General features: G+C 39.6%; 1 protein-coding gene across 1 annotated transcript in view; it reads left to right on the top strand.

Annotated features, from left to right (window-relative positions):
- The first annotated feature begins 7,756 nt into the window (after positions 1 to 7,756).
- PHACTR2 (phosphatase and actin regulator 2) overlaps positions 7,757 to 13,679 on the top strand; it is a 196,947-nt gene continuing 191,024 nt past the window's right edge. Inside the window, exon 1 of the mRNA XM_043592506.1 lies at positions 7,757 to 8,006. Within this exon, the coding sequence (XP_043448441.1) occupies positions 7,994 to 8,006 (13 nt within the window). The 5' untranslated portion in view covers positions 7,757 to 7,993. The remainder of the gene's footprint in view (positions 8,007 to 13,679) is intronic.

Genomic DNA, 13,679 nt, shown 5'->3' on the forward strand with positions numbered 1-13,679 from the left:
TATCTTACATATTGGGGAAGCTTCTCTCTGTGACTTTGTCATGTTTCATTTGAGTTCATTCACTGAGATGGGCTGGTGGCTCTTTTTAGCTTTCTAGCCACCATTGTATTCATTTTGAGATTCACTGTCGAGTAAGATCTGCTAGTGTGTACTCCTTGGTCCCAGATGATCCTTTATTCCCTCTCATCCATTTGTATTGTTACCATAAGAGAAATGCATTCCTGGACTTACATTTTTGTGACTAAAGAGGGATTTCTGTGTTTAGGGGCACCTTCTGGAGCTCGCAGGGGTATGCAGACCTCATCTGTGGTAATAGCAACAGTCCCTAAAAAGAGAGACAGAGAGAGACAGACAGAGATAAAGAGTAGAATCAGAATCAGGGAACACATGGAATTTTGATGGAATGAGTTTGTGCTACAGATGGCTGGCAAGCAGGGCCCTGCAGTCATCTAAATCAGAAAAACTTAGCATGTTCTCTCAATACATGTGTATTTATTAATTTAGAAATTATTATATACACGGACCACTGTAAGAATATATCATGTATAGTATGTGGCATAGAGATAAAACACTTTTAAGGTCAAGATCAAGATAAATAAACAATATTTCAAAAACAACAGACTTTATTGTTTTAACAAGATTAAAGTCCTATGGGCGAAAGTTACTAATTTCTTTAATGAGGTGACGACGGGATACGCATTATTAATTTTCCAATCTTGCTTTAATGTTTTAATTAATTAATTAATTAAATTAATTTAATGCTTTAATGTTTTAAGACACAGCGATCCCGTGGTTTGGTTCTCTATGACTTTGTCTTGATACCTGGCTTTAATGACGATCAGAGTTGAAGAGAGACCTTTTTGAAGAAGTGCACCTTCGAGCTTACAAAATTATAATTCATTGACAACAACTTTTCTTGCAAAACTCTGGGTTGCAATTCAGCTAGTAAATGGCTTTCTCACCCACTGTCACTGGTTCTTTTCAAAAACTAATCAATATGTGGTACAGTTTTGGATTTTAGCAAATGAGTTGAAAATTCACACACACACAAAAAAAGGAAGAAAAAAGGAAAAGAAAATTCCCTGAAATCCTTCCTTTGAAGCTTTTAAAACCAGATAAAGAATTCCATTGCCTAATTTGTGTCAATTCCATGCTATGGAACTATTTACTATATGTTTCAAGTCTGACATTTGGAAAAGTGAAGGTGCCATGGAACTCTGTATATTAAGTATTATTATAGTTTAATAACTTATCTTTTTTAAAGTTTATCTGAGAGAGAGAGAGAAAGGGAGTGTGCAAGCGGGGTAGAGGCAGAGAGAGAGGGAAAGAGAGAGCCAAGCAGGCTCCCCACTGTCAGCGAAACATGAGATCATGACCTGAGCTGAAATCGAGAGTTGGACACCCAACTGATTGAGCCACCCAGGCTCCCGCTCTTTTTAAGTTCATTTATGAGTAAATTATCTTTTATTTATTTATTTTTACGTTTATTTATTTTTGAGACAGAGAGAGACAGAACATGAATGGGGGAGGGGCAGAGAGAGAGGGAGACACAGAATCGGAAGCAGGCTCCAGGCTCCGAGCCATCAGCCCAGAGCCCGACGCAGGGCTCTAACTCATGGACCGTGAGATCGTGACCTGAGCTGAAGTTGGACGGTTAACCGACTGAGCCACCCAGGCGCCCCGGTAAATTATCTTTTATATATAAAAGTAAATATTAGTAGAAGTTCTAATATTTTCTTTCCTTACATCAGTGGATCACTTTACACCCTCCTTGGTGTACATTCAATCCATTTTAAAGACGATTAGTGTATGTGACCAAACTACTCCTATCCTTTGAGTGGTTATTCTTAAAAAAATAAAAATAAAAAAGGTATATATATCTCCCAATTTAAAATCTACAACTATTCATTATGTCTGAATCTAAATCTAAAGCTATTCAATGTGTCTCTTCTCCTTTCACACTTTGAATTCTCATTGAACATCCCCCTTGTATTTTGTTACAGTTATCCAGTTTGACCTCTTTCTGTAAATGTTTTTATTAATTTTGAAATTACTATTTCACCATCAATAGTTACTTAAATATGCTAATACATTTTGTCAACTTCTTACTCGTTGTGTTTCATCTTCTGCCTTCTCCTTGGGTTCCCTTTTCATCTTGCTAAAGTGCTTTCTTTAGTGGCTTTTAGTGTCTGTGCCTGTATCTGTGTAAGCATCAGGGTGCTGCTGGAGGATGGGACTATAGCCTAACATGACATTCAAGGTCTATAATTATTTTCTTTCAGCATCTTTTATAAAAAAAAATCATGGGGCACCCGAGTGGCGCAGTCGGTTAAGTGTCTGACCCTTGATTTCAGCTCAGGAAATTACACTAAGCACAAGGACCCTGGTTGGGATTCTCTCTTTCCCTCTCTCTCTTCCCCTCCCCTGCTTGTGCTCTCTCTCTCTCTCTCAAAAAATAAATAAACATAAAAAAAATCTTTATGAGACTCTTCCATAACGTTGATACCATCAAGACTGAAATTATGTTTTATTGATTATTTCACTTGCTCTTTAAATATTCACAATCTTAAACAATCTGGAACTCAGCTTGCGCAATCATTTTAGGAGGAAGGTTTTGTTTTGTTTTTTGCTTCTTTGGTTTGGTTTTGACTCTCCTCTCTCCCCCTCTCTCATAGATTTATGGTTTGAAGTTGCCCCACCTTACCCTCTCATCCTCCGATCTAGAGTCGGGTGTTCAAGTGATATCTTGGGGTTCCTTCATGATTTCGAGGGAGATATTGCTAATCTAGTATTAAAGAAGCCAGTAAGAAGCTGATTTTGTTCTTGGTTGTGAGGATGTATCCTCCTCATGCCCATCTAGGCTTTATAAAGATGTGGCTTCTGGAAATGAGTCAACAGCCATTGTTTTTTCAACTTTCTTTCTTTCTTTTTTTTTTTTTTTTTTTTTTGAGACAGAGAGAGAGAGAGACAGAGTATGAATGGAGGAGGGTCAGAGAGAGAGGGAGACACAGAATCTGAAACAGGCTCCAGGCTCTGAGCGGTCAGCACAGAGCCCAAAGCGGGGCTCGAACTCACTGGCCGCGAGATCATGACCTGAGCCGAAGTCGGACGCTCAACCAACTGAGCCACTCAGGCGCCCCAACAACTTTCTTTCTTGAGCAAGGAGGCCTCATTGAAGCAGAGCTTTGCTCTGCCCCCTCCCTTCTCATGCAGAGCTGTTTGAAACCCCTCACTACATAGAAGCCACGCACTGGCCTCCAGCCTCTCTTTTGTACCTTGAACACAGCAACCTCAGCAGACGCCTCATTACTGCTTTGGGCTTTGGGCTCCTTTCTGATTCATGGAAGTGGTTACCTAGCTTTTTTAAGCCTAGCTGTGACTTACCCTATTTGATATGTCATCTACCATTGCTGTGTGTTGGAGCAGAAAGGTAGTGTCGAAGCAGGGACTCAGCAAACCACCTTGACCAAAAGTCCAAACGTGTCAGAAGACCGTGTCTGAGAGTTAATAGTTTCATTATGGTCTAGACTCCAAGCAAAGTTCCGGGTATGCTGAAAAGTGTCATGGCTTCACATTAAGGTGTTACTTAAGTCTGTTTGACTAGAAGGCTTTTTCTATGGACTGTGTACAAGGGAAGAGAAGCAAATGTTAACAATTAATTCAGGAGACACTCCCTTCCACCTTCCACCAGAAGAGAAATCTCAAAGGAGAATGGTTAGGAATAATGGAGAACATAAGCATGTCAAGTAAGTATTGTCCTAAAATCCAGATAATAGAACATTAGATAAATGTCTAGTTTTTTTGCCCTGATCTTCCTGGAAATATGATCTGTCGCAGAACTCCCTCCTGTGAACTTTCTTTTTTTAATAGTTCAGGGATTTGGTTTAGTACTTAGGAGAGTTATAAACCCAAACACTTTGTTCATTGCCACTATCAATATACAATGGCTGTTCTTATGAAAACAGCATCTGAAATCTTTTCAGAACAGATTTCCAATAGAACCTATTCCCAAAGTAACTGGGAGCAAGCCTTAACTACTTCCTAATTGGTAGTCAATAGTCTAGCCAATAGGTGGTCAATAGCACTTCTTTATTTCTTTAGGTAAATCAGAAAGTAAGAAGATCAGATAGTCTGATCTGCTGGGCCAAGCAATGTAGTAATTTAATTACAGGGACAATTCATTCTCTTAATTTTTCCATTCTAAGGAACAAAGTCTAACTTTGTGGAGAAGTATCTCAGTTGGTCCCCTGAAAGCCGAACCATGGTATTTTTAGCCTATGATTCTGGGGTGGCTACACCTCTTGGAAAAACATGTCTGCTTCTTGTGCCCCATAGTATCCATGTGAACTGCTCTTGGTCTACCTGGGCTTGGATTACAGTCAGATTACCGCCAGAAAAGGTAGAGCACGACTGCTACCAGCTCCCTTCTGTGTCCCCAACGTGACAGCGTCTCATGGGAAAGTTAAGAAATAATATGAAATAAGCTTCCTTTTCTAGGAAGCCATGGTATTTTCTTCTCTGAAATCGAAAGAGAGTCACTAATAGGGTTTTTTGAAGAAAGATGTGATAATGGCCAGATTATCACCAGGTGCTTGGTGATGCATTTGGAAGTACTGGATGCCCACTGGTAACCTTGCAGTTGCTACCTTAGCTGGTCTGGCCTGGAGTCACGAACTCTTGAGACCAACCTCGGGTGAACAATCCTTTAAAAAACAAAACAAAAAACAAAAACAAAACCCTGGTGACCGGTGATAGCCTTCTTTCTGTAGGTGGGATCGTGCTGGGGGGTGTTTTGGATGCCGGTGCTCCAAATTACCAGTGGCCTCAAGCATATTCGTGTGCTTTGAAGAGAGCTAAGGAATATACATATTAGAAGGTTCATAAAAACAGGAACTAAAATTTATGTTTAAAACATGCTGTAATGGGACACCCAGGTGGCTCAGTCGGTTAAGCCTCCAACTCTTGGTTTTGGCGTAGGTCATGATTTCACAGTTTGTGAGACTGAGCCCCGCATCCTTCTCTGCTCTGACAGTGCAGAGCCTGCTTGGGATTCTCTCTCTGCCTCTCTCTCTCTCTTAGAATAAACAAATAAACGTTAAAACAGATTTTAAAACATGCTGTAGAACTTGAGACTTATCGATGCTACTACTGTGCTGCACAGCACCTCAGGGACACTTAGAAAGGGCGTGGTAAACATTTTACATCCAGACATTCCCCAACTAGAGCATATTAACTCTAGGTCTGAATTAAATCAAGGGAGGGAGTGCATTCTCCCTGGAGCTTGAGGAAAGTGTTCCACTCACTGAGCTTTTCCATTGTTACTTTGCCATCTTTTTTAAAATTTATTTTATTTTATCTATCTTTTTAATTTAAATTTTAGTTAGTTAACATACAGTGTACATTGCCATCTTCTGATGCCAGGTGGGAACGGAAGAGGGGCAGTGGTGGGCTGGTGGCGAATGCAGGGGGGCACAGAGCAGATTCGTCCGTGGCAATTTATGCTGTTTGTGAACAGCCTCACTCCTAATAGACACGATGTTAGTTTCGTTACATCTAGCCATCTTTCCTTGTCGCCCATCCCTTGTAGAGCTATAACGTTAAAATTCTTGTTGTAAAACATGTTATTCACTCAAAGCGAGACAAGTAAATGTTTCAAATAGCCTCCTATCACTTCAAGTCATGTGGTGCCACGTATGCATTTTGGGGCCCAACTTTAAGAAAAGAAAGAACCTTAAGATTTTCAGAACTTTCTGGATTTTAGGATTGTGTGTAGGAGATCATGGATATTATAGAAATCACATCATGAGTTAAGCAGCATTTAATGGTCTGTCCTTGGAACCTAATCAGTGTTTTATGAGAACAAGTGTTTTTCAAATGACCGACAAAACAAACGTTTGGCACACAATCCATTTACAATTTGGTGACTGTATTAATGAAAATAATCAAGAGCCACGTTTTGAACTGTGTACAGAGCTAATATAAATATATTCATATTAGTCAATGTGCACTGTCAGGTCGTGACACTTCTTATCTCCTCCTTCCCAAAATCCCAGACTTCATGAAATAGTTTCTCTCCCTTTTGTCATTCATACTTCCCTGTTAACTCCTAGTTAGCTTGCCCTAGATTTCTCCTGATGGCACTCACTCTGGGTGCTTGACAGTCTTAATCAGGGCAAGCGGATGAGGTATGGAAGCCACAGTGATTTCAGTCTTAAGGGATCCAAGCATTTAAAAAATATGTGAAGAATGCTTTTTAAAAATTAATAATCCTCACAATTGTGTGACGGAATTTAAAATAATGGGGATAAAATCTCAGTGTAAAATCCCTGAGAACTTCAACTTTTCTTTGAAGAAAATATTTTTGTACTAGTGCTGATCTCACAAATGGAGTATTTTGTTTAAACAGCAGAGGAACTCCGGGGCGCTTGGAGGGCTCAGTCAGTTAAGCGTCCAACTTCGGCTCAGGTCAGGATCTCACGGTTTGTGAGTTGGAGCCCCACCCACGTCGGGCTCTGTGCTGACAGCTCAGAGCCTGGGAACCTGCTTCATATTCTGTGTCTCCCTCTCTCTCTCTCAGCCCTTCCCCCGCTCACGGTCTGTCTCTATCTCTCAACAATGAACAAATGTTAAAAAAAATTTAAACAATGAAGGGATCTCAAATCTATAGGAAAGCCAAAAGTGACATTAAAAACAGAAATACTTAAAAGCTGTAAAAATGGAAGACAGGATTATAAATAATTTGCACGTGCTTTGTCATCAGGAATTCCAATGGCATACAGAAATGCCAAATAAATGAATTGCGTTTCCAGTTGAACAACCCTGAGGGTGTGACAACACCATGAACTGTTTTTTGAAATCCTGCCGACTAGAAAACCTGTAGGCCCTTGCTGTAGTATGGATTCCTTGTATCATAGGTCAAATGAGGCCACTATAAATTTTTTTAGTCTATCTTAGAAAATGCAGAAAACAGAGTTGTGCTGTCCCTAAAATCGAATGTCACAATAGCCACAGAGCATGGCACACAATTTCTTCAGCTCTCTGCCCCTCCTTATGCCTTGGTATCGTAGGTAGTTTCAGGTGAGTGCGTCTTTGCACAAATTAGAGACAAGACATGCACATTCTGCGTTAGTAAATGCATTTTTCTTGATCCCAGCTTTCTGTTACTTAGGTGGCTATGGACTGTAACATACAATAGAGTCCCCTGACATCTTTTTGACAATTATTTCTAGTGTTCTTGGTGATGGTTAGTGAATTTCTCTGTGAGGAGAGGTGGGCAGAAATTCTGACCAGAAATAGGGACACTTGTCATGATGAAAACATACTCAAAATGGAATGACAATACTTGGCCTCTTAGCATTTATTTAGTGCAGAAATATTAAAGGTAGCCTTTATTTTAAGGTGGTTTTTCTGCTCTTCCTTGCTCACCCCAATGACAGGGACAACAACCACCACAAACTTTAAAATTCTACATTGAAAAGTTGCCCAGTCATTCAGTGATGTCAGTGATAAAGGCTGGACCGCATTTAGATCAGCCCCGAAGAAAGGAGAATTTATTATAGTTGTAAAGATCCCTTTTTACCTTTTAATTATCTGTGCCTCTTCCGGCTCGTGTTTGCTCTGGCATCTTTTGGAAAAGCACTGTGCTCTGCATCGCATGTACACTTCTTTTCTGAAATGTGCAGTACTCTCCACATTGCAGTGATTTCCACCCCCCGCCTTTGCTTGGAACAGAGGTGAAAACCCCAGTGGATTCAAGTATCCACTTGATAGGCTCAGTCTCTCTTAATCAGCCTGTAATGGAGCTAATGGCTGTTTGTCATCCTTGGAGATATAAATTTCCTGGCGGTGTCTCCTGCAGACAGTGCATGAAGTATGCTCTGTGTGCCAGCAAGGACTGATAATCAGCAGAAGGGCAGGGTGCTTCGTTAGCCAGGAGAAGAGCTGGGGCTCCCCGGCTGCCGGGCTACAGAACTCGCCTCGCCACTCCTGAGACATGGACAATGCCGGTAGGTAAAGCGTGAATCCTTCATAGCCTCTGGGCTCCTTTGCGATCTGCAGCCTTTGCTGCAAAAGGTCTGCTTATTTTTTGGTCTTGTGCTGCACTTAAATGTTGAAGACCTGGAGATGTGTAATGTGTTAACCCTGCTGCATTGTCCACTAGGCAAGCAGTGTTTGCTTTGAAGTTCAGATTGAGCACGCAGATCCTAATTCCCCATTCACCTATTCCAAGACTGCGCTGCTATTTTATTTAGCATTTTTACGTTTAGCATATTTAGCATATCTCAGGCTGCAGAAATTGTGCTGTTTGATCCTTTTGTGCTCTGAACAGAGGGTGAAAAATGCATCTAGCTAATGAAAAAACTATTAGGAAGGGGTGACAAAAGGTGGATGGAGTTAATGAGCTAATCAAACATTTTGTTCAGCGTTACAATATGCCCAGTGTCCCAGCAGACACGTTCTTGTGTCTTATGCTTTATCTTCCCATTAGGATGAAAATGTAGAAAATGTCTCAATATCCTCTGAGATTTTAATTTTGGAGTATAGACATTAGTGGCCGATCATGTGCGTACCTTTTAAAACTGTATTTGTTTTCAATATCTTTACTTGACGGCTAGACAGATATAACTGTTGGAATATTCTAATGCCAGCTAAATGATTAACATAAAACGATTCCTTGTGTAGAACTTTTTTCTTCTTTGCCATAGTGAACTTTTAGAAGGTAGACACCCCTCGTTTCAATGTTATTGACACGAAATGCAGAATTTTCCCAAATGTGTTATGGATTCTCTGTCTCTTGAAACTCACTCTTTCAGTTTCTCAGCTGGTGTCAGTTTTCTAGTGATGCCTTACAGTGCCTCGAGACACGGTCGGCTCTGCTGACAGGATGCACCCTTTAAAACACATCCTACACAGGAAGACCACCCATTTGTAGGAAAGCGTATTTGTTTATGAAATGTGGTTATTTCAGTCCTCGGTGCAGGTAGCATAGGCAAGCAGAAATTTTGAAGGCAGGGTGGTTTGAGTTCTTTTATGAAATAGTTTACCAGGAATAAAAGTCTGTGACTAAAATAACTTTGTATTTGATGTGGAAGACGTTGAAGTAAATTGGAACAGTGCAATCTTAGGGATGAAAATTTCAGGGTTGTGAACGAAACAGAACAAGTGTGAGGGGGAGTATGCGTGTGTTGGGAGTGTGTGAGTGTGAGTGTGTATGTGTAGAGTAGCAATAGTAGTAGTAGGAAGGAGGCTGGATTGCTGTATATGCATACAATATATATGTCTATGCATTATACCCCCCATTGTGGTCATTAAAGAATATGCCGTAAGGCTTGTCAGAAGTGCGTGTAGACATGATATTCCATGACAAGTCACAATTTCAAGATCCACCCAAAACTTCTCTAATTATAGAGGTAGAGTGAGAAAAAAAAAAAAAAACAAAAAACAAACCTAGAATCTCTAATGTAGCCTCATTTAAAACTTCTGCTACCCACAATTAATTATACTGACGTCCTGGCAGAATTATCACTTCAATTCAAGTAAATGGCTTTCTTAACTGACTCATATATTTATTTAAAGGCCATTTAAGAAAAGAAGAGAAGCTACTGTAGGAGCCTTTTTATAGGTTTCAAAGATGCTGAGGGTTATGATTTACTTTTTGGTGAACTATAGCTTAGGGGGATAAATGTTTTCTCAGTTTGTACTTATATTCATTTATGCTTTTAAATGCCATTAATAAAATACCTCTGTCCCTGACACACTGAAGAATATTTGTGTACTTTGTCAAGTGGCTTTTAAAGGAGAAGTTTCCATATCATTTCGAATTTTAGGTGAAATCTCCAATCTAGGCATGTATACCTTTGAGTGGAAGAACAGGCTCTTAAATTACATTGTTCGAATATTTCAGAAATAACGTCTTCTTATAATGGCCAATTGGCTGTCAGTGATCACTTTTCATGGTAATTTTTTGATGACGTAAACAGCCTCTCTTATAGCAGGGAAATGTAAACATCCATCAGACACATACACTTCAATAAATTGTATTGACTCTAAGGAAGGCATTTAAGATAGTACTGATAAGTAGCCAAAAAAAAAAAAAAACAACACCCACAAAAACAAACAAAACCCTTGGAAATGTGTTTAGCATTATACCAAGACACCCAGTTAGCTTGGAGCACTGGAATGTCTCCAATTTAATTTAAATAAGATAATGACTGCCTAAGTTTTTCCAGTCAGCAGTGGGTTCAGGCCCTCAATATCTATCAGAGGCTAGCAGTTTAGAGCTGGGCATCGTCCTAACCATTCAACCATCAGTTTCAAGGAGCCAGGCCTTCCTCCAGCACGGCTTTCTGCGTCAGGGTTCAGATACTTGTTAGGCAAAAACACAGCTAGGAGGACACACACACAAAAGCCAAGTGTCTCTGAGTTATCCAGATCACACAGAACATTGCACTGGAGATGTTTGTGTGGTTTTTGTTGTTCACACACGAGGAAGAGTTACTGCCCGGGACTTTGGCTCCTTCAGTACGTCTGTGCACCTTTCCCCAAGCATGCCATTGTGAGTCTGTCCACCCTTTCCTTCGCAGCAAAGAAAGAGCTGTCTTTGGCATTCCTACTATCTCTGAGAAGGAGACATCCCTTCCCCATAATTGCTGGCTTATGTATTCCTTTAAAAGCTTTGCCTGGAATAACAATAAAATATTTATCAAACAGCATATGTGGAATATGTCAGGGCAGTTTTAGCAATGTCTAACCTTTTCTTCTCCTGTTTTTTATGTAACTATTTCTTCTTATAAATTTGCTAACAACTCAAATGATAGTCCTTGATAAAAACAAGTCTGTGACGACAGCTGTGACCCAAGTTATCCTGTCTCTGCCTTTGTATCCCCTCACTGCTCCCCGCCCTACCCTTCCTCAAGTGGTCTCACGAATGAGTTGAATGAATCGTGGAAAGAGATGTTACAAAGTTGATTCGTAGTGTGTGATTATGTCTGAAAAACACTGTTTGTGAAATGTCATTCCATATCCCACAGGGGCAGAGTATTATAAAAAGTTCTGCAGCATTTGTTGGACGAATGTTTCATTGCTTGTGATCAAGATACTTCCATCTGTGGGTCCTGAGGGGCACCCTAGTTGGGAAAGGGAGCTGGAAGCTATGAGAGCCACCGTGCCCTCACCTTACATTCTATCTAGCCCAGGGGCTTAAAGACTCTTGACCCTTGGTGTACAATAACTGAATATGAGAAATTCACAGTCTGCTAGCTCCTTGTGAAAAAGACTGGAGGGTCATGTGGCAACCACATTGAGGAAAGGTTTATACTGGAATGATCAAGAGCATCTGATAATCTGAGATGGCACTGCCACCTACCATCCCAGGAACCGCAAACCAGGTATATAAACCCTATGCCTTTATGTTCTCATTGGTAAGTGCCAACAATAACCGTATCCATCTCATAGGATGTTATGAAGAGAAAAATTAGATACTACATGTAAAATTTGGTACAATGGCCAGCATATGGTAGTTCCCAATGCATGTTGGCTGTTTAAAGAACCACCAAAAAATTGAAGCGACATTGCTTTGTGAATAAATATATGCTCTAGCAGTATGGGGCTAGCAGTGTGACGACGGAGTGGGAAGGCAGGCAGTTAGAATCAGACACCAGTCAGGTGGCTGTCCCAAGAACATAGCTGGAAATTGATGTGGGTGGTGAAACCAGGACTAGGATTGAAGAGTGCATTGGATATGCAGCAAAAGAACATGATGAGTGGATAAGGAGGCAGGGAGAAGTAGACCAATCAAAGCAGAACTTTGAGGTTTCTACTTTGAGAATCTAAGATAATAGTAATAATCCTATACTATGAAATACCAGAGGAGTTTTAAGAGAAAAACAATGAATTCTGTTTTGACTTGCTGAGTTTGAAATACCTCTATGTTACCCATTTGCCTTAGTAGTTGTTCACTGATGACTTTTTCATCCACTAAAAGGTACACACACACACACACACACACACACACACACACGCATGTATACAGGCACACGTGCACACACGAAATTCCTTATTAACCATGGATTTGAGATAATGCAAGGTTTTTTGTTTTTTGCCCCAATTTAAAATAATTTCTATTTTAATCTGTTTATTTTTGTTCATCTCAGGAAACCCAACAGCAACTAATGCTTCCTTGCCTCCTTCCCCCCAGCCTGTGGGGGATCCATAGGTGATGGAGAGAAAGGAGACTTTCAAATGCTACTTGACAATCTTTCAACACAGATGGAGATAAGACCAGGCCCAGAGAAACATGCCCCTAAGCACTGAAATCATTTTGGTAAAGGCCAGGCTGTTATATAAGAAAACGTAAGCACAAACACATTTTATTTCAAACTGATTCAAAAAATTTTCATAGGAAAATCTACTTCAGGCTGCCATAGCCAAGTTCCTGAACAACTGAAGACAGTCACTGAGGAGAATGATTACCTAATGGAGCAACATTTCTGTGTGAATTCATTTGTTTTGGAAATGAATGCTTTCTAGGACATTTGACTATGTTTGAAAACTATATTTGGTGCAATTTAAATTTGTTCCCTCTAATCCCCTACTTTCATGATATCTTGGTCTTAGTAGCTATAATTTTGTCAACTGCAATGTTTTAGAAATATAATAATGTTATATATACATACAAATGCATACATTTGCATGCATATATTGCATTTTATATGTGTACTTGGGTATGCATTTTTTTGGTTGGGATTAAAAGCTTCAATGTAGGGAAATGTTGCTAGCTCTTCTAACAAACTTAATAAAAATTTAGAATAGCTTTTCTTTTTAATTAAAAAAAGGAATTGATTCTTATTTTCTGAAATGCCTCTTACATCCTAAAAATAATTATTGAATATTTTATTCACTATAAAGCAGATAATTACAATATTTTTCTTTGAGTTTATTGTGAAGTCCATTGTGCTGTTGTAGCATTTTATAGTTCATCAAATAGGTGAACTATAAGTGAGTCTAAGAGCACCTTAGATTCATATGAAGATATTTTTCTCAGGGATAGCTTAAGATTTAATAAAGAATCTGCTTTTTTGGAATGTCTATTTTCAAAGTGCCATTATTATTATAGAAATCAGTGTCCTTTAAAACAAAAACGTCAAAGGAAATACAGGTTCGTGTACATAAAATGTACATTAAAGTCCCAAGAAGTGGCACTAAATTTTCTTAGATTTTTTTGTTTGAATATAGTTGACACTTAATAATACATTAGTTTCAGGTGTACAACATAGTGATTCCACAAGTTTATTCATCACTCTGCGTTCACCACAGTGCAGTTACCATCTGTCCCCATACATTGCTACTACAGTATAATTGACTATATTCCCTATGTTGTACCTTTTATTCCCGTGATTTATTCAGTTCATAACTAGAAGCCTATGTCTCCTACTCCCCTCCACCCATTTGCCCCTCCCCTACCCCCTACCTTCTAGCAACCATTGGTTTATTCTCTGTATTTATAGGTCTGATTCCGAGTTTTTACTCTAATTTTGGATTAACTTTGACCTCCTGGGAATAAACCAACAGTCTTGGCTTAAGAGCGTGGAGAAGGAAGACAAAGTCATTGTTTCTAAAACAAAGTTTTGGATTTTTGTCCCCTCACCACCCCATCATTAGAATTAGTTGTGAGTGGGTTT

Source organism: Prionailurus bengalensis, chromosome B2, assembly GCF_016509475.1.
Source record: "Prionailurus bengalensis isolate Pbe53 chromosome B2, Fcat_Pben_1.1_paternal_pri, whole genome shotgun sequence".
In the NCBI taxonomy this organism is placed as follows: Eukaryota; Metazoa; Chordata; class Mammalia; order Carnivora; family Felidae; genus Prionailurus; species Prionailurus bengalensis.